The sequence below is a fragment of the Harpia harpyja genome, chromosome 1, assembly GCF_026419915.1.
Source record: "Harpia harpyja isolate bHarHar1 chromosome 1, bHarHar1 primary haplotype, whole genome shotgun sequence".
NCBI classification, from domain to species: domain Eukaryota; kingdom Metazoa; phylum Chordata; class Aves; order Accipitriformes; family Accipitridae; genus Harpia; species Harpia harpyja.
The window spans coordinates 60,925,857-60,950,537 of NC_068940.1; the positions used below are offsets into that span (position 1 = coordinate 60,925,857).

The following is a 24,681-nucleotide window of genomic DNA, read 5'->3' on the forward strand; positions in this document are numbered from 1 at the left end:
TTCTAAAGACCCACTTAATCACAGCATACGCAGGGATAGATAGAGGTTACTGTCATGATTTAACCCCAGCCAGCAACTAAGCACCATGCAGCTGCTCACTCACTTCCCCCGACCCGGTGGGATGGGGGACAAAATTGGGAAAAGAAGTAAAACTCGTGGGTTGAGATAAGAACAGTTTAATAGAATAGAAAGGAAGAAACTAATAATTATTATAACAACAATAATAAAATTACAACAATAATAAAAGGATTGGAATATACAAGTGATGCACAATGCAATTGCTCACCGCCTGCTGACTGATGCCCAGTTAGTTCCCGAGCAGTGACACCCCCTCCGCCAGCCCCACTCCCCCCAGTTTATATACTGGTCGTGATGTCACATGGTATGGAATACCCCTTTGGCCTGTTTGGGTCAGCTGTCCTGGCTGTGTCCCCTCCCAACTTCTTGTGCCCCTCCAGCTTTCTCGCTGGCTGGGCATGAGAAGCTGAAAAATCCTTGACTTTAGACTAAACATTACTTAGCAACAACTGAAAACATCAGTGTTATCAACATTCTTCTCATACTGAACCCAAAACATAACACTATACAGCTACTAGGAAGACAATTAACTCTATCCCAGGTGAAACCAGGACAGTTACTCACCTGAAGTCTATCTTAATTTATTTTAACTGTATAGGATATATTTCCTCCCTTCCTCAACCCTAGGGTGGTGAGATGTAACCTATAAATCAATACAAGTTTTCTGTGGTGGTCTCAAAGAAGTATTGGAATGGAGTCGAAAGCCTACTATAGATGCTAAAATACATATGAAATGCGTGACCAAGGTGTCCTGCAGTATGTTGTCAGCTTTGGGGAATCTGTAACTTTGTCAAAATGACCCTAGAGGAAGTGGCAGGGTGGGGCGGGGGTGAGGAAGCAGCTAAAATCAATGAATATTCAAATTCTTATTCCTGTTAAGCATGTAATTCTTCACAAATTTCAGTAAGTTTAGGTACCAAGACAGAAATGCGAACCCTCGATGATGCAGAGCTAACTGTGTGGCCTCCTAAAGGAGCTTCTGACCAGCATGGGGACAGTTCCAGTCCCCACAGGAGAGGACTCTTACCCCGGTGGGAAGTGATTCTAAGGTCTTTCATCTGTATAAAATGACTGCACAGCAGTTTGTCAAAATAGTGGTGGTAAAATGTTATTTTAACACATGCAATAGTCAAATACTTTATTAGCTTGGCTTCTGATAAGCTAGGGCCCTAGCTTGGAGTGTATACCTGGACCTCGTCTGGTCATAGGGATCTTATTTTACAACTTTTGTTTGTTTCTTAACAGCCACATAGAAACCCCTGGTCACACACAGTATTTATCTGTTTTGGTACCTTTCTTTGTATTTGCCCGTGAGTAACAGGTCAAGCACAAGACAGTTAAATACCTATATATGGGATCTAACCTCATTCATTTTAAAGTATTCTTCAGCTCAGAAACTTGATCATAAAAATAGCGCATGCATGTTTCCTGCATGCAGTTTTGTTCCTTGCTAGTTTCTGTATTGTGTACATTATAAAATATTTTTTTATAAGAAATACTCTTGTAAGCTCAGCCTGCTACCCAAGAGTCCAAATACCTTCTTCTCTAGTTGTTAACCATCATCAGCGGTGAAAATGCAATAGGCCAAATTTTCCCCTGCCACAGCTTTTCATTCAAGGTTAGACTTAACACAGAGTTAGGGTTAACACACTGTCTATGTATTTTGAGATTTGTTGTCAATGCTGCTTCCTAAAAAGGAAAAACCAAGCTCATTCTTTGCTGTTTTGTCTCTGCAGGGCAGGCAAGGGGCAGAAGCAACAATAGCAACAACAAAGATTTGATGCCTAAGCAGATATAATTCAAAGGCAGTGATAAAATATTTTCTAAATGGCTTTTTTTTTATTCAGTAACAATTATTCTCTTTATTCCAAATACTTAAGATATTGAAGGATTTATGCATAGTTTCTTTAACAACATGAAGGTTCTGTGTTTTGCCTTCCCCAAAATAAATAATATCATCACATATTCTTTCCTTTGTGAAATATGCAGTTTTCCCATAGGAAAAATAATAAAATTCCCTAATAACTTTGTTAAATTGTTTGCAGGTGTCAGTCATAAGTATATACATGAATAAACCAAAATAATGGTTGTATAATATTAAAGAATCATAAAACAGAAATACAGCATGAATAAACTGAAACATCAAGGGGTCTTGAATGTAGTTCCAGTCTTTTGTTGCATCTGGTAATCTCTGGACTGTGCATGCATCTCCCCTGTTCTAATGATAGAGCAACCTGCTACAATTTCATTTGAATAGGGAGTAGATGTGGTGTTTGGGGGGAGAAAATATTCTACCCGAAATCAATGTCAGGAACTGTATTCTTCATATATTACAAAAGATACTTAATAACGTGCTGTCATCTAACATAGAGAAGTATTTTGATTCCCTAATATAAATTGTAGTAAACTTTCTTTAGCATCCATGTATGTCTGTACTCTCATCACAGAAGCTTGCTAGAATTCTTGACACTTAGCTTCAAGCACAGTATTTACCGTGCACCATGTTTGGGTTGGGTTGGGTTTTTTGGTGCTGCAATGGCTTTCTTAACAGCCAAAGAAAGTGTATTTGTTTCTATTGAAACGTGGCTATCTCACTTTTCCATGTTGACTCAAACAAATGCAGTTGCATGAGTTATTTTCCTTGACTTTGTATAGGGTACTGTTGGCAAGAGAAACTGAATAAATATGTTTCTGCTACAAAGAGGTAAAACAGAAAAAAATCTTTTCCTTGGTACTTTGTTAGCTAATTTAATTTTTCATTTTCCACAGTCAAGGTTTCAAGAACAAATATCCAAAATATGAAAAAGTTACATGCCTCAGTAAAATGTAACAGATATTGCATACTTTAAACAAATCATCAAATAACTTGTCCAGATTTCTAATGCTTTACATAGCTCTGTGTGTGCAGTGGGACACCCATCACCAAAATATTTTAGCACTTGGACAAAAATCATCATATTGTGAACCTCTCCATAAGTATGGTGAGTGATCTGCATTTATCCAGGCTCAGGCTTCTGCTGACAGAGGAGGGTAAAAGCAGCTGACATTGTGACCCTGAAACTACTCTAGCCTTAGAGAAAATGGAGCCTTCCGAGCATTTTTGGAGTTTAGGAAAGGTTTTGGCTGTTTAGTAGAATTAGCCGTGGCGGAGGGATGCTGCAGAGGATCCTGCCACCCTTCTCTCCCCCTGCAGGCATGCCCTCTGTTCCTTGAGAGTGAGGAAGGGGTGCACAATGCAGGTGCTTCAGCAGAGCAGTTCCTTATGGCAATACTTTGCTAGATCACAAAACCAAGAACATTGCCCTTTTATGCCACCCTTATGACACCCTGATAACACCACCCTGCTAAAGAGCTAGAGGCTGCCTTGGTGCAGCGATGCTATGTTTGTAATTGTAAGAGCAAGGACTGAGACAATGTCTACCTGGCCTCACCAGTGATCCTAGAAATACCTTGCAGGGGTTCTCCCAATGTTGCTGTGTGCAGAGTACTTCCATGGACAAGGCATGGCTTTGTTTTGATGAAATGCAGAGTGCTAAGAAAGTGGCGTGTGTAGATAATATTTCCCATCTACGCCATCAGAAGCCCCTTCTGTACTCATCCTGGAAACTGCTCTGCTAATAGATTGGCTCCTAATATGGTGTCTGCAGTCCTTGATCAATTATTTTTGCTCTTTTTTTTTGGCTCAGAACAAGGACAGCTTTCTGTAAAGTAAGTGCTGGCTCAAGCATTCTCTGTTTTTTTCCCTGGGTGTGTTTGTATGTGTGTGTGTGGATATATAATGCTGTGGCATCTCTGTGTCTAGAGCCTGGTGATTTTTCTCTTGCAGCCTATGTCAAATCATGAGACATGGCTGTGTGGTGCCATGAAATAAATCTCCCTCAAAAACCAATATACCGGTCCTGGACTGGGCTGAGCTTAGCACCCATCAGCAAGCAAAACTTGTGTTATTCTGCTGTGGTGTTAACTTGTCACTTCCCAGACAGAACCACGAACTGGGGTTTGGGGGGCAGCACCCACGTCGTGGGCTCATGTTCAGCCTTGCAGTTCATCCACAGGGCTGGAGAAAAGCCTTTACACTGGGAGTCACCTGGGCTGCTCTAGGGGGTGGCCTGCTCTTTGATGGCAGAGGCTTTTTCAGAGTCCCATGAGTACTTTGCAAACGTAGCTGGTTGCCCAGATGGGGTTTTATTTGCACGCCTGGCTTTTGTTTGTGACAGTAGGCAAACACGAGCATCCTGCGCCTCCAGATAATGACAAGGAGTGGAGTTAATTTTTAAGAAGAAGCTGTATAAGCACGGCACAGTTAAAGTTCTTGATGTAAAGAAAGTCACCAATTCACAAAGGAATTTGATTACCTCTATCCATTATACACACACAGTGAGTGATCGTGCTACTAACCATCTGTCATCTATTTCATTTGCATCATCAACACCTGCCCTGTTTATCTGCTACATTCTTTTCTTCACTGAATTCTTACACTGCTTTAATAAAATACAGAAATGTTATTGTTAAAAACCAATTAATTTACAATCCTCCATAGAGATAGTATTACTTATAATTCAATTTAGCTTCTAATGACCTGCTTTCTTGCAAAATGACTTAATTCTAGTGTCAAAGATTAGTTATTAGACATTACCCTGCTGCACCAGTCATGTACTGCTGAGACAGGCAAAGCAGCTCTAGGTGTCCCTGGTCATTAATCAGAACTCAGAGACGTTTTCCCTTTAACTCATTACAGAACCTGATTTCATCTGCCACTTTAACTCTTTGGTTTACAGAGTATTTTGAATCTACTTTTCCTTGCGTTTTCATGTTTTGGGCCTTCAAGGGGGAGAACAGACCTGGAAGTCCGATCGCTTCAGAAAAAGCTGTTGTTGCCCATGCTTTCTGCTGACCCTCCACTGAGGAGTTCATTTTGCATCTCAACCGTTATGCGAATGGGGCCTGAAAAGCAGTACTTGCTTTTCCCTACATCAGTTTTGGGGAAATTAACACAATTGGATTTTTCACACAATTACAGCACTGGGTGTACTTTCCTTCTTAGTACAAGGAACGGTATTATAAACATGCAGCACAAAGGCCAACCTGCTTCCACGTGAGTGCTTTGGCAAGGCAGCTACTGCTAGCCACCTCCTTCCTGGGCTTCACAAAAGGCATCGTGAAGCAAGTGGCCAAATCCAGCCAATTCTCACAGCATCGGCTGGGCTCACGGGCATTCAGAAAAATGGCTGGGTTTGCAGTTCACACATTGATGTGTCTTATACAAAATATTATGTGTGATCTAGGGCTGGGTCAAATTCTTCTTTCTCGCTATATCCCAGGCAAGGTTTGGCTTTTCTTACTCATTACTAGTATGGCTTCTTCCTCTTTCTCAAGTGGCATAGCACTTTACTGGGAGTAACCCTATTTGTGGGGCATTTGCAGACTGTGATATGACAGTAAGGATGGATATGATCTTTGGAAAACAGTCTAAAGCACTATTCTGTGTCTCTGTTTTTTTTGTTTCCGCAACGCTTTAGAGAAATACCTGCCATTAAATTAAATCCCAGATCTTTAGAGCATTTCAGCAACAAAGGGCATAAAAATTGCATATACAAATGGATGGATTATATATATAGAAATTAAACCTTTTAAGCAATTTGACAACTCAAGCTTTTGAAAATTACATGCAGAGTATTTTGAAAATGCATTTCAAAGTTAAAATTTCAGGTTCATCAAAACTCATTCATAGAGATGGTACAACTGGCTGGATTTAATGTGGAAAAGGTTATTTCTTCTATTCACAGCCAAGTCTATACGCTGCAGTACTACTTCCAGTAAAATCTTATTTTTAGCATGTTTAAGTGGTGCAGCTTAGAGTGGGTAAAATTTTTTATTTTCCCAAAATACAGTCACTTCTGTCTTTCGAAAACTGAGAAGCTACCTAGTGTTATAAAAGGCAAATAATGTCTCATCTGACTTCTTGACAACTGCATGCCACGCTGGAAGAATAAGAGATGCTCATTGTTTTCATAAAGCACAGGAATTGGCTGTACAGTGTAGGCTGACGAAACTTCAACAGCTGTCTTCTAAGAAGCAGGGGTTTTTTCACAATAGACTATCAAGGGACATGTGAATAGTACACCAGACTAACTCTTAAACAACAGGCATTCTTACAAATGATCAAACTCAGCTATAAGTGCCTAAGAATAACCTCCCTTGGATGGCAGGGGTGGGACGTTGCTCTTCGCGTACTGCAAATGCTAAAGCCGTACATAAAACATTTTGCTGGGTGAATGCTCTGTTTATATAGCTTATAATGTTTGCAGGCAAAATCCATCTGAAACACTAATATCTTAAATACTATGAGGATCAGCCCTTTGGACAATATGGTAAATCTCTTTGTATAAGCATCCTTAACAGCACTGCTTTCCAAATGATATAGAGTTATTGCTTCAATCAGACTAATAAATAATTCACATTTCTAAATGGTTTCTACACAGGGTGATGGAGCGTTGTGGTAGGGTAGGAAACATCCAGCTAGAGCCTAAAATGTCTTCAGACATAATCCTAAAATAATCCTGTTTTCAAATGGTAAAAGTTCGTGCCTCCTGCTCAGGCGGCACATCATCAGCATCCAGATCAGGAGTTATGCCAAACTAGCTGTAATCTAATATGGAAATGAGATGTTGGCCTTGATATTGTGTCATTCTTCTGAATGGGATCACCTGCACCCATATCTCCTAGGAGGAAATTTCAAACAGAGTTAGCTCCTTAAACCTTCTAATTAAAATGAGAAATCCCCAGGCTTCCATGACTCAGCCTCGGAAAAAGATTATTAGGAATTTAATAGGGAAAATATCGCATCTCAGACCATCTGTGACCCAGTGCTCTGTGAGAATTTAAAGAAAACTGGAGGGAGGAGGTGCACGCTCCAAAGCACACTCTAGGAGTACTTTGTTGGAGCTGCAATAAATCAACATAGTTAGAGTACAGCCTTTTTCAGATTTAATTACTGTTACATAATTATTAGCAAAGCAGTCTCCTCTGAAACTGTAAAACTCATTACATCAAAAATCCCCAAGCTCCTGATGGAATTTATGAACTAGTTACTTTCTTCCTAGCTCTGGGAAAATGCAATAGGATGCATTTGGGTTTGTCTCCAGCAATTTTTTAGTGTGTTGAACTATTCTATTCTTCTTCGTTTCGGAGAACGTTCCCTATTTGCCATTTTTTTTATTATAAAACACGTTCGTTTTCATTTGTTTGTTTTTCTGCTCCTGGCACGGAATCTAGACATAAGCACTTGGGGACAGATACCCTTTCCCCCTCGCTGAAAGGGATTCGCATCTCATTTCCTCCATCGCTCTAGTAGCTACTGATTGAGCTAAAGTACGGATTCCCTCATGGAGATGCCAAAGAACAAAATTTTCATTGTCTTTTCCCAGAGGTTTTGCTGTGAATACACAGCTTTAAAACCTGCCAATGATCTGAACAAATTGCCACCAGGGAAGGCCATTTGGAGTTTATATCAAGCAAGCCTGAGGCCAGCCCTTCCCTGACCATTGCTGCCCAGTTTGAGACCGTTGACAGCTGCCTCCTGGCTCTCCTGTAGGACAGCAGAGATTGCACGATGCCCTAATGGACAGGCTGACCCTTAAATCCGTGACATCGCCTCATAGATAGAAGTAATAAGAGACATCCCCTCAGAGAGCTGAGCGAACAAGCGAAGAATGGTAATGGCAATTGCTCCTTTAGGGTTCCGTTATTTCACAGCTGGTAGGGCTAGACTGAGCAAACAGCAAGGTCTCAGCCCAACCAGGTGAAAACAACTACAGCAATCCTCCCTTTCCTACTTCTTCCCTCAGCCAGGAAATTGTATTTCTTAGTAGACCTTGTGCTAGCACAGCCCAGCCATCAGCCCTGGGAGGTACTCATAAAGTTAAGCATGACTTTGGCTGCTTGTAAGCTTAGGAGTCACAAGTCTAGGGAAAGCATTGTTGCATCTTCAAGGGTAACTCATGGATAATCAATGCTTTCACGCTATATAGGACAAAGCTGAAATCATATTTACCTGTTGAAATTGCTATGATACCATCTTTAGATGGGAGAAGACTAGCCAGCTTTTTCTTGAGCTGCTTTGCTAAGTTTGTGGCATGAGAGAGTAACTGCTCTCCCTGTGTTTAACCCCTCCAAAATACAACTTTGTGGTTGTGTAAGTGACTTGCTCTTTCATGCAAAATTGCAAATCTTACCATGGCAATTTTATAGATGTCTGAAATTTCTTGGCTCAATCTGATTTTGTTTACCTGTAGACATGATAGTGAGATAACACTTGCTCCAAGGTTTAAACTAGTGACTTAGAAAACTTGAGATACTGAGCTATACTGGGTCAGGAATATAGGGATATTCACTTTTGCTCTGCATTTAATATAATTTAATTATCTTCACAGATATTTCTCTTGGTAGGTATTATAGGTTGCAAAATAACAAGAAATCCATGCAAGACAATAAAATATAACTTAATTTTGCATAACATTTTAATGTGATCTGAATCCTAAAATGTTTAATAGAGTTAAATGATACATTTATAATACCCCAAAAGAGAGATTAAGGAAGCAAGCAAGAATTAATGGGAGCCCTCTTTCCAAAAAGAGAGATATGGGTCAAGGATCAGGATGTGCATTTCACATGGCACCAGCTGAAGTAAAGTTTCCTGCACTACATTTCTGGTAGACAATAGATGAACAGATGGTTTAGAGATGAAGAGAGAAGGATAGAGGGAGTTTCGAACTGGATTTTTAAATGAGGGAGGAGTCAGCAGAGTTTAATGAAAACACGGTTTTATGGCTGATTTTTTTAAAAAAATTTTTTTTTCTTTTCTCCCCTAGGAAAAAGCAGTTGCTTGAAGTGTTCTGGAGAAGTAGGTCTTGAGGAGATCATCAGGAGAAGAAATTACAATAGTTAAGGTAAGAGGAATGAATAGTGTATCCTCGTTGGTGGGCTGAAGAATAAAACATTGAACACTGTATATGAAATAGAAGATAAAGACAGGACATAAAGATAATCCTAGCACTGTCCATGGATTTTATCTGAATTGCAGAGAGCTCTGTCCAGATCTAGGTCAGGGAGAGAAGAAATAAAAGTGTCCTTGAGGGTGCTTTCCTTATCTGAACAAATCTTCTTCTGAAGCATCTTGCTGGAAAATTGTATTGAGCTTATCTTCTTGGGCATGTCCTTACTTTGTGAAAGATGGGCTCAGGATGTTTATTGGCATGGAGGCAGAGAGCATGATTTGGGCAGTTATGTGGGCCACTGGGTAAAGCATCAGATTGAGGTCTCAGACACTTGAGCAAGTTACCATAGCTTAATGAGTTCCTGTGTAGCAGCTGAGCTGTTGCAAATGTAGGGTAGCACACGCTAATTTAAACTATTTTCACTGGGGCTCAGCTGAATGCATGGAAGCCATTAAGCCAAGGTAGCTCAGTCATATGCCTGAAATTTGATTTAAGGAATCTGGGTTCAGCTCAGTTCAGGAGGTAGGGCACCAGGCTTCTGCTCTTTTCATGACGTCTTTGGGCAACAATTTCATCTTGGTTTTTCTCATGCATATAGCAGTAGTAATGGTGCCAACACACAACTGTGAAGTCCTTTGGGGGAGAGGAGAGAGGGGGGGGAAAAAGGGGGGAGGGGAATGCTATAAGAGCAGAATGTTTCTATTTGTTGCTGGGTAGAAATGTGGAGTATGTTGAACTTTGGCTGAGTTTAATGCAAAGTTTTCATGCTTGTCCTCACTAATACGTGAGTAAATCCAACATGTTTAAAGGGGTTTTGCTGGTATAAATGAAGGCAGAACCTTGCCATAGGGACCTAGCCTTCTGTTGGTGAGCACGCATAACCTCAGCTGAGATTTATCACAATTTCTGGTAAGTGCTGAGGAAAGAGCAGAAGAATCAGGAAATGTGCTTTTTGCTTACCACTTACTCTCTTTGGGTATCTTGGAAAGTATCAGGCACCCCTGTCCTCCCAGGAAAAGTGCACAAATGTCCATTTTTTAAAAATACAAGATGCTTTTAAATCATTTAATATTGAGAGGTTTGGTTTCTCCCTAGTTTGAAATGAAGGTGTTCCCCTGTGGAAGAATTTTTATTCTCTCTTTGTGTGGTGATCATAACATGTGGCACTCCAGACAGCTATTCAGCTCAGAGCTGAAAAACACCAAGCATTTCCTTTAATACTACCAATAAACATTTGTGTTATTTTTTTCCATAAAGTGGTACTCTAAGCATCGTGCCAGTTCTCCAAGTGACAGTTTCTTTTGGAGGCAAAAGAAAAGTATCAGTATTTACTGGTTACCATAAGTATTTCCAAACAATTTAAGAAGCACAAAGTCCTAAAATATTTATGTATGCACATCAGTTACAGTACTCTGCTACTGTTTATAGGGCAGAACGACAAAATAGATGTATCAGTTATGATTACCGTGATAATTACTTGAGGGAATCACTCCATAATGAAAATTAAAAATAAAATCATAGTATCATGGTCAGTGTTCAGTGGAATGATTTATTCTACAGTCATGGAGGTGGTTCATATTTCAAAATATTTGATGCACAAAATTAATGTCTTGCTGCAAAAATGGTCACTGTATTCTTACGACGACACCTCTAGAAGTTGCAAAGGACAATGTTTCTCATGTACTCACAGTCAATTTCTTGTGTTGCCCCTCCTGTTACAAAGGACTTTCAGACAATAAACTCGCAAATTGCTACAAAAATCTTCTGATATCACTCCTGTGCATTTACAGTGGATGATAATGGGGAACAGCAGAGCAAGAATCAAAGATCTTGGTTTGGGGGTCCTGCCTCATAAACATAGGCAGCCTCTGCCTAGTTATTCATCAGACTAAAGATTTTCAACAGAGCTGTGCTAACACCCTCAGCTACTGCTTCTGGGCTGGCAGTAGCAGCTGTCTCTTATCATTATGCCCTGAGGAAGCAATGGCATTTGCCAGCAACTCCCTTTGTGTCTAACTCATTTCCTACATTCTCTTCTTTCATTTGCATAGTCAACTGGTCCTTACGCCTCAAGAAAATCAGGAGAGCATCTGAGGAATAAGTTGTTAGAAATGAAGTTTTTAAACATCACACCAGGAGGTGCATGCACAGACCTCATTATATTCCCAACAGGTCTGCCAGCTCACGAGAACATAACACACCAGAGAGAGACTCTCTGTACTAACAGTTGACAGTACTAAAATAAAGGTGGCAGCTCCCCTGCTCCCTCCCATCTCAGAAAATCATTGTGTAAATGCAGTGAAATATTTCTGTGAGCCCGCTTTGCATTGTGATGCCCTTCTGGTGGACAGGACTTCTTGATGTCAGGAGTGCTAGAAAGAGTAGGATTTAAGTTATAATAGGCTGCCTGCTTCTATTGTTCTTCCCTCCATCTGTCTCCCTTCTTTCACAGTAATTTAGCCTGGGGTTGTCCCAAAAGCATCAGTTAGAAATTAGTCAAAATAACCTGAAATACTAGAAGAGGTTAGATCAGAGACTTGTTTCATTGAACTTCTTCAGAATCAGGGTTTCAGCATCATCAGTGCTTTGATCTCTGATGGTTTTTCCCATCTGTGGTTAGCCGGCCTGCAATGGCATGCTGATGCCTTTGCTGCCCAGGAGAGATCTGGCAAAGAGGTTTTCCAGGTGAAGGGTTGTGTTGACATCAACCACTCTGAACAACCAACAGCTAAAGATGCCTCAAAGGTGTCTCTGATAAATACAGTCATCAAGACACCCCCTTCTCATTCTTTTTGACTAGCCCAGTGGATATTTGGTAAGCCTGACCTAGTTCTGGGTGGTGTTCATGCCTTTGTTAGGTGCTTTCAGGCCGTTACTTGATGTACTGCAGTCTCAGGATGTGAAAGGCTCTAAGTTTGGATATGACTGGGGCTGTGCTTGATGTGGTTTCCCAGCTATAAGTGGAACCCAGGCACGGCTGAACCAAACCAGCTGCTGACTTATCAAACAAGTGGCAAGGGTTCAATTGCAAGTGTGTTAATGAAAAAAAAGACAATTCTGTGCCTATGATTTTGGCCTTATTCGCTGTTGCCCTAGTGCTGGCCACCATGCCATAGCTGATGCCAGTTGCCTGCTTGAAGCGACAGGGAAAGCATGCTGGGAATTGCCGACAATTTTATTAGCAAAGCTGGTTAGAAAACTTCCAATGAAGCAAAAGTGCTTTGAAATATCTTGCTTTGGTTATGAGAGAGACTTCATTGGGTGGGTTTTCTGGAGGAGGGGGAAGGGGGACAGAATGAGTATTGCTGTGACCTGTGTGGGCTTGCAGCCTAGTGACTGGAGTTGTGGCATGGGATGCTGGCGTTCGTGGCCTGCTCTTACTTGGAAAGGGCTCGGTTTATCGTTCTTGCTCTCAGTCAAGCAATCGATCAATCAGACTTGAATCTAGGGGCATAATTCCACTATAATCACTCTTCGGTGGGCTTTGTTAGGTAATGATGAGCCTGGTGTTGCTGGAGCATGGTGTGGTCTTAGTGCTTGAAGAAGGTGAGAGAGAGAGAACTTTGAACAAGCGCTGTTGCTCATTCAGACACGACAAGGTTCTGCAACAAGCCTGTTGAAAATGAGATGTATGTGCAACATACTGCCTTTATGTAGTTGATATGTTCAAACTAATCACAGTGTATGCACAACTCCAGGTACGTTACGCAAAAACTCAGTAGTACTTCACTAACAGCGAACCTATATGTCACTGTCAAAATGTGGGCTCTTTCATTGTTTTTAAGCTTTGTAGTCAATGCTGATGATGTATCATGTTGTTATGTTTTGCTCCTGTTGGCTCCAAAAGAGGTATTGGATGCTCAGCACTTTTTAAAAATGTGCCTTCGTGGTCAGGAGGCTGAACTGGTAATAGCAGTCTGACTATGGATGCCTTTTTCATAAACACTGATTACATTTGTGCTTCTGTGAATGCATGTAGATATTCCTCAGTCTTATGTAGGTTATGGTAATCCCAAATGGTGTTAGTGGTTTTGGACCTGTTTGGGCTCTTGTGCCTGTGTAGGAACCATCTAGAATGGCTTTTCTGCCAGTAAGCACAAGCTGACTTCACATGTCTACAGACCGTTCTTCAAATGAGCCTCTGTAGTGACCAGGGAACCTAAAATTGAAGCCATATGGAAACTTACTGTGCATATTAAATTGCATGCAGCAGTGTTAACAGCATTTTGATTTGTGGCTGCAAGTAATAAATGAATTATATTAATTTTGTAGCTGCAAGCTAATTTCTCCAGAATTACTTTTTAATAACCAGCATCATGTTCACTGGTAAGATTTAAATACATTTAGGAACAAATCAGAGGATTTTTTTCTTTTAAAAAAATTAATTCTAGATTATCATTTGAGACTGAGTTCCTTTAATAATCCTGTAGATATTTCAAAGTAAAATGTCCCATAGCAGTTGGGTGACCTGGAGACCAGATTACCTATACATGATGCAGGAGCTGGAGCAAATCACAGGTGAAGTGGGTAAACTAAGGAAAGACTCTGTATTGTCTACTGCTACCTTCACACACACTGACCTGCAGGAGAGAAGGGGCAGGTATAACACTGATCTAGGATATCTGAGCACAGGAGTTATTCCTCCTTGTGTGCGGTCCTTCCTTGCCAATAACTTACCCTTTCTGGAGGAGGATTTGCTTCCCAGACATCTCATTGGTGACTGTAAGAAGGCAAAGGATGATGGTAAGTGTATGCTTGCAGTCTGGGATTGCTAGAAATGTGTGTGGTCCCATATAAAATATCTTCTCTTATGCCTTGGTCCATTAATAACATATTTAATATATTAATATTAATGCTGTTAGTGTCATTTTTGTCCAGAACAGTGCTGAATTTGAAGAGAGGGCACATCCCAACACACGGATAGGAAAAAGACTATAGGGAATATGACCATAGTAACAGTGAGATATTGCGCTCAGGCAGCTTGTACTGTTAAGTCTCTTGTAGAGGCCACTAGGCACAGCTTAAATGAACCACTGAAGAGCTTTTCCATAAGGCTGTGCCTGTGGTAGAGGCCATTACTCATGGCGGAGTCACCATCTTACAGAACGCACTGACATCTGTGTGAGTACCTGAGGGTACAGGGAACCCGTGATTAAGTAAGATGTGGATGTATTGTACAGCAACATATCTCCTCTAGGGCATCTTTTGCAGGCTCAGCTGTTGTGAAGTGCCTGTTAATCCAGCATGAAGGCTGAAGTAACTGTTATGGGGTAGATGACCTGCTGTGCAAAGCAACTGCATCGTTCAATATGGGGATAGACAGAGTTGTATCTGGGACACACTTGCTGTCCAGGCAAAGCACACTGGCACCCCAGCTCATGTTTAACGTACCTGCCTCTGAGGAGCTAATTATCTGAATTTGTTGTGACCACAAAGTTGCTTTTTCCCTGCAGAAGCCAGGTACTCCCTTGCCTGTGTTTCCACTGCACACCGCGGTGCATCCTGCACTGAATTACACTATCCACTAGGAAAGCCATCGTCATACTTCTGGTGGCATTTATTCGTATCCTGGTCACTTATGTTTGGGCTGTGTTTCCATGATTACAGTATTTGCCATTCTGATTTCTGGGTTTAGTTATCTTAAGCCTCTCCTAAAAAGAGAGTGTGAGATGAGGCATGGGGACAGGGTTACCCTTTTAACTAAGCTTCTATTATTTTATTGAATAAGGGGAAAAATGGGTGTGTAGAAAGAGCAAGAATATATGAGATTTAGGAGTTGAGGAAAATGATGGTTATGACTAGTTTGAATCCATGGGCTGGAAGTCTGTGTAGCTAAACACCTGGGAACTGGTGGCTGGACATATTGACTGGCTATTCACTCACTGTCTTATCACACTCCTAAATTTTGTGCCTTTTTGGCATCAAAATTAGTATAACTACATGCATTCAGTCAAATTATTTCCCCACTTTTTGATGGGGACCTGCAAAATCTGTGTCCCAGTAGGTATAGGCGTGCCTCTGTATGTACACTGATGGGTGTGAAGGGAACCAAAATGATTATTATATCTATTGCGGGGAATATATTTACTTTTCTAAAGTAATGCCTGTTACCAAGACAAAGATGCCAAGCACAAGAACAGCTCTCTCTGTTAATCCAGAGGGACAGGGCTTTGCATCGTGACTGATGTGGACTCTCCCTCAGAATTTGGGAATCTCAGTTGCTTAATTATTAAAATTAGCAAAAGTCCTGCTCCTGCTGTTCTCGGTGTCTGGATAATTCTTTTCCTTCCCACATGTGCTTCTCCTGGTGTGGGGCAAATATCCACTAGTATTCATGTGGCCTTCCCCCTGGATTCTGAGGAAGATCCCGTCATAGTTTCTTTGTTTGCAAGCTGTCTGCCCAACAGAAATGTCATTTCAGTTGCATCTAAACATTATGCATCTGCTCATGTGGCTGTAAATAAATAACGTAGTGGATAAGGCTACGTTTAGCTTCCCGTGTGATTTAGAATTCAATCTGGTATCTGCTGAACTCCCATGGAACAAGAGCAGACCCAAGCCCTCACGTTCCTGCTTTCAAGAGTACAAAATTTATGTTATAATCTCTGATTTAGCCTGGATTCTCTATCTGTACAAGGACCTCCAATTCAGTTGATTATTACCATTTTCATTTGCAAGCAGAATGTCCAAGCACTTTGGAATTTATAACCTTTTATGTGTGGGTATACTTATATACCAGGAAATCTCATCAGTTTGAAAAATACTATTTCACATATTAATCAACTCCAATAAAAAAAAAAACAAACTAAGGAAAAAACACCAAACCTGCTTAGTAATGCTCTACAGAAATGCAAAAAACAATAAACCCCAGAATATCGGAAAGTACAATGTTCATTAGGCTGGGGTGGGGACGGGGATACACTGAATATCCTAGAAAAATGATAAATCATAAAGGTTGCTTTTCTGTTCCAATTTTATTATTTTAACCTCCCGATGTTGTCCAGAATTTCAGCTACAAGAAGATCTGGCTTGTTTCTGTATGGTATGTTCTACATACGTGGTGTCCTAGAATTCAATAGTGCAAGTAGCGCAGTTACAGGGATAAATGTGGAAGTCTAAGCAGCTAGTGACAAAGGAAAAACAGCCAAGAGAAAACAGTGTTTTGGGGGAGGAAACCTCTTTACAACTCTGTAACAACCTTTCTGGGTGATGCCAATTCAAAGTCAGTTGCGAGTCATAGGGAGTCCATACTGCAGGCATCAAAAAAAACCAACTTTTTTTTTCCCAGAGCTCTTTTGCCTGTGAATTTGTCTGTCTTTTCCTTTTTCTTAGTTTGTTCTTGCACGTCCTCTGGGTAAGGGGGAAGGCTCTGCAGGAAAATAGGCCATCCTCTTGGCATAATGTGCAAGAATTTTGTGAGACGACTCGCTCAGGTCTGATTGTGCGGCGGAGAGGACTTGGGAGTGCGATTCTGCATGGCAGCCCCATGCACGGTAGTTAGATTTGTATCAGTGAGACACGACAGGTCTGCCCTTGAGATTCTGCAGTGGCACGGTGCCAGCTGTTCGCCATGCTGATCTGTGTCTCTCCAGAGCAGAATCACAACCTGCTGCCATGGTTCAGTTCTGGGTCAGACCCACAGCCAGATTATTGAGGGGTTTGTTTGGTTTGGTTTTTTTGTTTGTTTGTTATTGCTTTTAATTTGGAAATTGCTGAAATTTTATAAGGGGACCTGCTTTCGTGACAATTCGGCCCGAAGCAGTTCCACCTTTGCTACTTGTACATCAAAAGCTGTAGGATTTTGGTACCAGGATTAAACCTGCTTTGACCTTGGGTGTGGACCATAAAATATAACCATAGGCTTGAGTTAAGCTAGATTCACAGTCTGAAAAACAAAACCATGCAGCTACTTTTTAATTTAGGCAAGTATTATTTGTTTTTGCAAGGAAAGAGTCTGCCATGTGTTTCATTGGGATTTCATTCATCTTTATTGATGGCATTTCACTTAATTTGCTGCCATTTGAGAACCCTACAGGCAAAGGGGAGAAGAGAAGAGTAAAGTAGGGGTAAAAATGGGAGAGGGAATTGCTCGTGTAGAAAAAACCTGCCGTCACGTTTGTGCCTGTGCAAGCTCCATACATTTTAAAAATCTTTGTGCAGATAGCTATGAAGTGAAAGAATGCAGACAGTCCCAAAGGGAGCACAGCCAGGATGTGTCCTAAAACGAGTGTATTTCTACTGTAAAGCAGACGAGCTTTGAGATCTCCTCTGAGCTCTGGCAAAGCAGTGGTTACCCCTCCCTCTTTCTTTGCAGTCGCACTGGGATTTGTAGGACTGTGGGGCTGGGGCCACGGGTTTTAAATTTTACTCCTGATGAGGTGGTTTTTTGAGACTGAGTTCAGAGGTACAGCCTAGTGCTACCCAGTCCATCCTACTCAGTGATTACTGGTGAGCCCAGTGTTGCAGAGGAAAGGGTGGAAATCCTGCAGTACACTGTCATGCCTCCCACCCCTTTTTCCAATTCAGGTACATCCCTGTCTTTGACAGGGCTGGCTGAAATCCTGGAACATGATGTTTAGTTTCTTTTCCAGCATTTTTATTAGTAAAACAAATATTTATTTTCCTCACCCTGTTCTGACATCTTTGGCCATCTTTTTTACACCCTCATGTTGGAAACAGGATATTAGGTTAGCTGGATGTTTAATCTGAACCAGTACAGTCATTCTTAAATAATTAGTGTATTTCTGATACCATAAAAACATACAGTGCTTTTTAAAAATCACACTAAAATGTTACTCTGGGAAATAATAAATGGCAAAGAGTTCCACTGTGTAACAAAACCACATATGAAACAGCTTTTCTTCTGCCAGCTTTGGGGTTCCCACCTCTAAAATTGACAGAAGGCTTCATTACTCTTGTGCTAGAGGACAGGGGAGAATAGAAACTTCTCACCTAATTTTTCTGGAGCAGTTACTATTTTACATATTTCTGTCCTCAAGGAAGTGAAGGCAGTTAAGAGGAGAACAAGGCAGGCAGAAATGAGCAGCTTTGTTTTGCTGTATGAATGGGGTTGAAAGGACACAAACCTTATAAAGCAGAGACTTACAGGTAAATGAACCCACTGGCTTTTATTCCTGTGAGTTTAAAGCACCAGAACTTTCTCGATGCTCAGATTTGTTCCCTAAAATAAGGTGACTTCAAAGGCTTTTATAAATCACTTCAGAGCTCAGAGCACCTTATGTTCTGTGACTGGCCGGCGAAGGAGCACAGAAATGTTTGCCATGTACGTGAAAGAGAAGGTATGCAAGAAAGCCTGCTCTCAAGGGAATCCTCTATCTCCGTATCTCTAAATAATCCATACCCTCCTAGACAGGGAATGTCAGGGGCTTTTTTTATGCTGTCTCAATATTTTTCTATGACTTGCTCCATTATTTATTCTGGACTGGCTTTCCAATTTGCAATGCCCTGAGCAAGTGTGGTGCCCGCCTTGAGCTACTGGAGGGGGAATCTGGCTGTGAATTGCCTCCCCATCTGTCGTGGAGTGAACGAGGAAGATTCAAACTGGCAGGGACATTTTTTTCCCCTTTCCTTTTGCTTCTGCTGCCAGAAGGGGAAACTGGAACTGGCCCATGAGTTATTGAGTTAATATAGGGCCACAGAGCTGGAGACCCTCAGATTGCAGAGCCTGAAGTCTTAACACCCCTCGGGTGCCTGCTGAATGTGTTGCAGCAGGCATTTCCTTCCCTTGGTGCAGGACCTTACAGCTGCCTCCTCGCTTCGCTCTCAACTTATGCAAACGCGCCCTTCCCCGGTGCAGCAACGCTGCTCCGAGGCACTCGGCTAACTTTCAGCCTTCTGGAGGAGGCTCCTCTAACAAAACTTGGTTAGAGAGGTTTGCTGCCACTGCCCCCCCTTCAGAGGATCCCCTGTTTCTGGCCTACTTGCCCATAGCTCCTTATGATATGTTAGTATATCTCAGTGTCTCTTCATGCAAATCTGTGCCCAGGACTGCGTGCTTTCTTCTCCTTGACTGGCTTCTTCCCCCTTCTGCTCTCTCCTGTCACATTTCCGTGCTTTGCTGAATATCAGCTAATTCTGAATAACAGCAAAAAGCGATCTATTTTACCCTCTCCTCTTTCCTCCTATATTCAGTGCAAAACACCTGGGGATGCTTTTGAGCTGATAGTCATCACCGTCACCTTTCATCCAAGGCAGAAAACTGCTGCCTGTACCTTCCACAGTTCCTGACCCTGATGAAAGTTGGGATAATCCTGAGCCAACCCCCCTGAGCCGTGGGTCAAGATTCTGCTTCAAAAGGCTCTATTTTGGGCCTGATATTTGTGTCTAGAAAGGATGTTGGTTGAGGAAAACCCCATGTCTGCCCCCTCCCTCTGGCAGCTTGGAAGCATTTAGACCTATCCAAACTTTGGGACTTGTTACCCCTCTCTAGCAGTTGGGGTAGCCTTGTCTTATTTAGAAGAGATGAATGTCAGGCTGCTGTTGTCCTGAAGGACCTGCAATGCTTGATGGGGCAGACTGTTTACAGCAAGTCTCACTTGTGAAATTAGGCAAATTATCAGGAAAAATTGGCCCGTCCCCTCTTGCCAAGCTGCATACTCAAGTGAGGGTCTGGGGTTGATGTGTCATTAACAAACTGTGACCTAGACTGTGATTCAGCCAAGGGTCTCCAACCTGCAGGTGGAATTTGCACTTTTTATATAGTTTTTAAAAAAAACATTCCCTGCTCATTCACAGCACGGCATTTCGGTACTTCGGGTGAATGCTTGTCAGGTAGCTGCTATTTATCACTCAAAATCAAGGGGTCTTGCTCACTCACAGCTTTAAAGGCTGTTAGCTTTTAGCTCAACTGTTCGTTCATTTTGTCACTTGTGTAGCTTATTGAGAAATAGCTCTGAGTGCTTAGAAAATGACCACAGCTCAGCTGAGCTCGACTCTGTTCAGGTGCGAGGGGCCATGCAGATCCCTGTAGCTGCTGAACTAATGTGGGTTGCAGACATATCTGTAGTTTACTGGTGCTGTCTATTAGCCAAGGCTAAGTTTAGCAATGTTCAGGGAGTCCTTCTCTCTGCAGTTTTTACACTTCCCACAGTCCTGCACCCCTCCGCGAGCCAGAGCTGGAGGGGTAGCTAGTGGCCTGCGTGTCTGCTCAGGGCCCTTTCCCGTATGAAATTCAGCATTTTGTTGAGCTATAAAGTTACCTTCTTCCTCTAACCTGTGTTTTGTTTAGCACACAGCTGTTTCTGTGATATTTTGGGTCTGCTTTTGCTGCATCGCTAATACATCCTTCTGAAAATAGCGCAAAGTTCACCCTGATAATTCATGATTTCCATCCCCAGGCTCAAGCACTACGGGGGTGCGGGGAAGAAAGCTGTGTAGGCAAGCCCAAAGGCAGCTGTATACTGTGAAATAATAAGTATCAGGCAAAATACAGTATCACAGCTAATAGATGTATTTTAAAAGTGGAAACATCTATGTTTAATTGCATTTAAAGTACGTAGTGAGAAACCACAGTTATACATTGTTATAACAAACCTTTACATCTGAAGTCAGAATAATACAAAAAAAGTGCTGATTATATATGGTCAAAATAACTGAGGCAAAATTTCAACAACACCTTCTAAAATATTAGCATGTGGCCCTTGCCAGCAACACTCTAAAGGTCAGGCTGAATAATGTCAGTGACAATCACTGGTTTTCCTTAGCTTACCCAAAAACAACAACCCCCAAAACTGTTTTGTTTTTTTGTTTGTTTTTTTTTTTGCATAGCTTTCAGTATTGCTGCTCTCTCACCTCTGCATATTGCAAGCCCATCTCAGTTCTGAGATAATTTCTTTAAAGTTCTGAATATTTTTAATCCAGTTTTCCTCAAATACATAATATATATTTTCTACCAATTATAAATACATCATTTTTATTAATCTGATTTCAATAACATGCATTTGTATAATTACTGTACAATCAAAATAGACATTGACTTTACACAGTGTGTATGCTTTTATTTCAGCGATATTGTTCAGACACACTGCTCAACAAATCAAGCAAATAGGAAAATAAAAAGAAAAAAAAAAAGGAGGGGGAAATAACCTCTGGGAGGAAACAGAATCTCACAGTGTTTACAGACAAAAAAACGAAAGGAAAAATACTTATCGGAAAAAGGGTTTATTAATACATAGAAAATCCCCACAATAGTTGAAACACACTTTAGGAACTAGTAAACACGTTAAATAGAGTTGTGCCAATTACGCAGTGCCCAAGCATCTGCTTGCTCTTAATTAGATGGGGAGGTGAATGACCACTGTTTATTTTCATTTTCCTCATTAATTATGAAAAACTGCATTTAATTCATCTTGCATGGTGAGAGACTGGCTGCGCAGATGTAAGTCGTAAGGGAAGTGGCTCTCTGTAGGCAACCTGAACATAGAGCTCTGCCCAAGGGGACCCCTGGGTGGCACTGCACAGTAATGCATGCCATAATTGTAATTTTTGCCATAGTCCAAGCTTTCTTCTTGCTTCAGGGAAAATATCCCATTATAGTTAATTGGGGGAGGACTTAAGGGACCTTCAAACTGTGGGCTGGCGCACTCGGGGGAAGTGCTTTCATAGAAGGACTCGTAAGCACTGCAGTAATTGTAAGGTTTCATGGACTTGGAGTTGTCGAGAGTCCCATGCCCCGGGGGGGTGCCGAGCTCGGGGCTGTGGTAGGGGGGGTAGAAGGTGGAGTAGGGCGAGCGGGTGTGATGGGCGCCTTCGCCTGCCTGGCCCATCAGAAAACTTCTGGCATTCAGCTGGAGGCATCCCGCCACCAAGTTTGTAGTTGGCTGGGACAGACCCTTGCACAAGTTTTGGACGAAGGTGAGCAGGTCGGGTCTCTTGCCAATTCGGAGGATTTCAGAAAGAGCCCAAATGTAGTTCTTGGCTAGTCTTAAAGTTTCTATTTTGGACAGTTTTTGTGTTTTAGAATAACAAGGGACCACTTTCCTTAAATTGTCCAGGGCATCATTAAGGCCATGCATCCGGTTCCTCTCTCTAGCGTTGGCTTCTTGTCGCCTGAATTTGATCCTTTCCATCCTTATCTTGCTTGTCTTTTTTTTCCGAAGGCCCCTTCGCCTAGGCAAGCCATTCTCATCCTCCTCTTCTCTCTCTTCCTCCTCCTCCTCTTTTTCTGTGTCTTCACCAGGAGATCTTTTAATGTTCTTTCCTCGGAGCACTATCTGCTTTGAAAAGCTTTCTGGGTTCTTCATTTGCTTTTGGTCATCACTTTCTCTGGAAAACTTTCTGCACATCTGGGATTCTGGCATTACAACAGACTCATCAAACGGTAGTGTTAACATGGTTCTATAATCTTAAGTTACCTGAAAGAATGCCAGCACAATATTTAAATATTTCCATTTTTAAAGTTTGCCGACTTACACACACATCCTCATACACATTTCGTGCATCTGCGTGCACGCTCTGTATATATAAGTGTGTGTGTGTATGTACAAATATGCACAATCTGTATTTTTCGCATAAAATGCCAGTTGCAAATGCTCGCTTTTTAAAAAATAAAAGCTGTCCAGAATTTTAAAATCACTAGAAACATTTGGGATCTTGCAACTAAAAAGCCACGTTTCTCACAGATAAGTATAGAGTAAATCAATATTTAAAACGTACAATTAGCTCCCTGCTCATTTATTGTATTTTTAAACAAGCCCTTTGAACCCTCGCCACCGTGGAATTCAAAGAAATGCAAAACACGATAAAGCAATACAGAAATTTCATTAATCCAAATTCCCCTGGGTGAAAAAATGAGGAGAGCGAGAGCAGTCTTAAAATTGAAAAGTGTCATATCTCTATTAACTGATGGTTAAATATTTTAAAATCACTTTTTGACTTATATTTCAAAGTTTGGTTTTTTTCCCTCCACGTTTCTTCCCTTATGAATCAAGATATTAAACTCTAGTAAGTTAGAGTACGTGAGAAAAAAAATTAATGGAACATTCCCCCCCCCCAAGATCACTCAGCTAGTAACATAATTAAAAATGAAGAATTTTTTCTAATGATTTGTATAAATATCACATATTACTTACTTCATATTAAGAGAAAAATCAGAATGATCTAACCCTAAACATATTCAGATTAGAGTTAGGAAACAAAATCCCCCTACCTTTTTTTTTTTTCCTTTTTCCCAGCAAAAATTCTAATTGATATTATCTGTTTAGTTAGAATCAACTTATTTGCTTTTTCTCTTTTTCTTTCCTCCTTTTTTTTTCTCCCCCATCAATTGTTGGCGGGGGGGGAGGTGAAAAATTCCCTGCACGCTATAGCAGTGTTTATGTTCTGTGAGGCTCAGACATCTCCCTCCAGCTCGTAGCTGACAGGAGCGGTCTGTAGATTCTGACTGCAATCCTGCACGTGTGCTCAGAATCCAGCCTGGAATAGGAAAATAATTTCCTTCTCCCAATTATTTTGCTTTTGTTTGCAGTTTGGGAGCAGCAAAAGCTGGGATCCCACAGTCCTCAAAGAGACAAGCAAAACAAATGCAGGGACTTTTTTTAATAGAACAAAACTAAACAAAAACCCCAGTCAAAGACTAACTCTATCAGTATTGTCTACACACTTGCAATATTACATAACACCAATGAAAGTATGCAATTGCATCAGAATAAAATGTTAGGAGGAGTTATTAGACAGTAAATAGCATACATAAAATACAAGACAATGATACTGTATCTTTAAACACTTGCATGCACACCCAGCACCAACTGAAATATATCTTTATTTGTATTACCTTAGCTTTTTATTTCATTCAACAATCAGTTTTCATTTTTTGCCTTCCAAATCTTTTCAGTCTGAATGTCGCATCGTCTCCTGGAGTCTAGATCTGTGTATATCTGCACTATCTCATTGATCTCTAAAAAGTGACATTGATGCCAACTGCCAGAGCTGGTACCCATGCCATCTGCTAGTGACGTCACGGGGCAGAGAAAACCACGTGAGCCTTTCTCCTGGGACCTTCATTCTGCACTGATCATCTGGCATCCCTCTAAGTGGGTACCAGCATTCATGTATCAACACAGAAGGTTAGACTGATAGAAAAAAAAAAAAAAAAAAAGAAAAGAAAAAAATCTGTACCAGCATTTCACATACAGTAGGTGCATTTCCACTGGAGCTGCTTCTTTTTAGCAGTCTAGCTGCACGGATAGACATGCCAACATTTGGTGCTATCCCTGCCTACAGGTACGGCTGCCCTGTGGTTGTTAATATGGTATTGTTTTTACGAAAAGTGCTGTCTTGTATTGATCTGAGTCCCTCCGGTGCACCTGGTAGCCAGGGGAGGGGAAAAAAAAAAAAAAAAGAAAAAAGGAGGCAAGGAAGGGAGGGGAAGTAATGCCAGTGCTATAACACATAGCACGGTCACAAAAAGTAGTTTTTGTGTGAAGCTGCTGGGAGTGATTTTTGGGGTGTGGGGGTTTTCTGACTGCAGTGTGCTGCCCCAGAGTGCAGAATAACAGGAGCAAACCTCCTGCCGGCTGTAGGAAACCCTCCCCTCACATCTCTCCGTGGTTTTTGACATTCCCAAAAGAAAAGAGGCATTTGTGGGAAA

The 24,681-nt window shown here is 41.3% G+C and overlaps 1 protein-coding gene across 1 annotated transcript; it reads right to left on the minus strand.

Moving 5' to 3' along the window:
* Window positions 1-20,528: 20,528 nt before the first annotated feature.
* NEUROD6 (neuronal differentiation 6) lies at window positions 20,529-24,168 on the minus strand. The gene is made up of 2 exons (XM_052796662.1): window positions 23,866-24,168; window positions 20,529-22,447 (listed from the first exon to the last, which is right to left on the minus strand). Exon 2 carries the CDS (start codon window positions 22,424-22,426, stop codon window positions 21,413-21,415), a length of 1,014 nt encoding a protein of 337 aa, XP_052652622.1. The 5' UTR covers window positions 22,427-22,447; window positions 23,866-24,168; the 3' UTR covers window positions 20,529-21,412.
* Window positions 24,169-24,681: the final 513 nt, after the last annotated feature.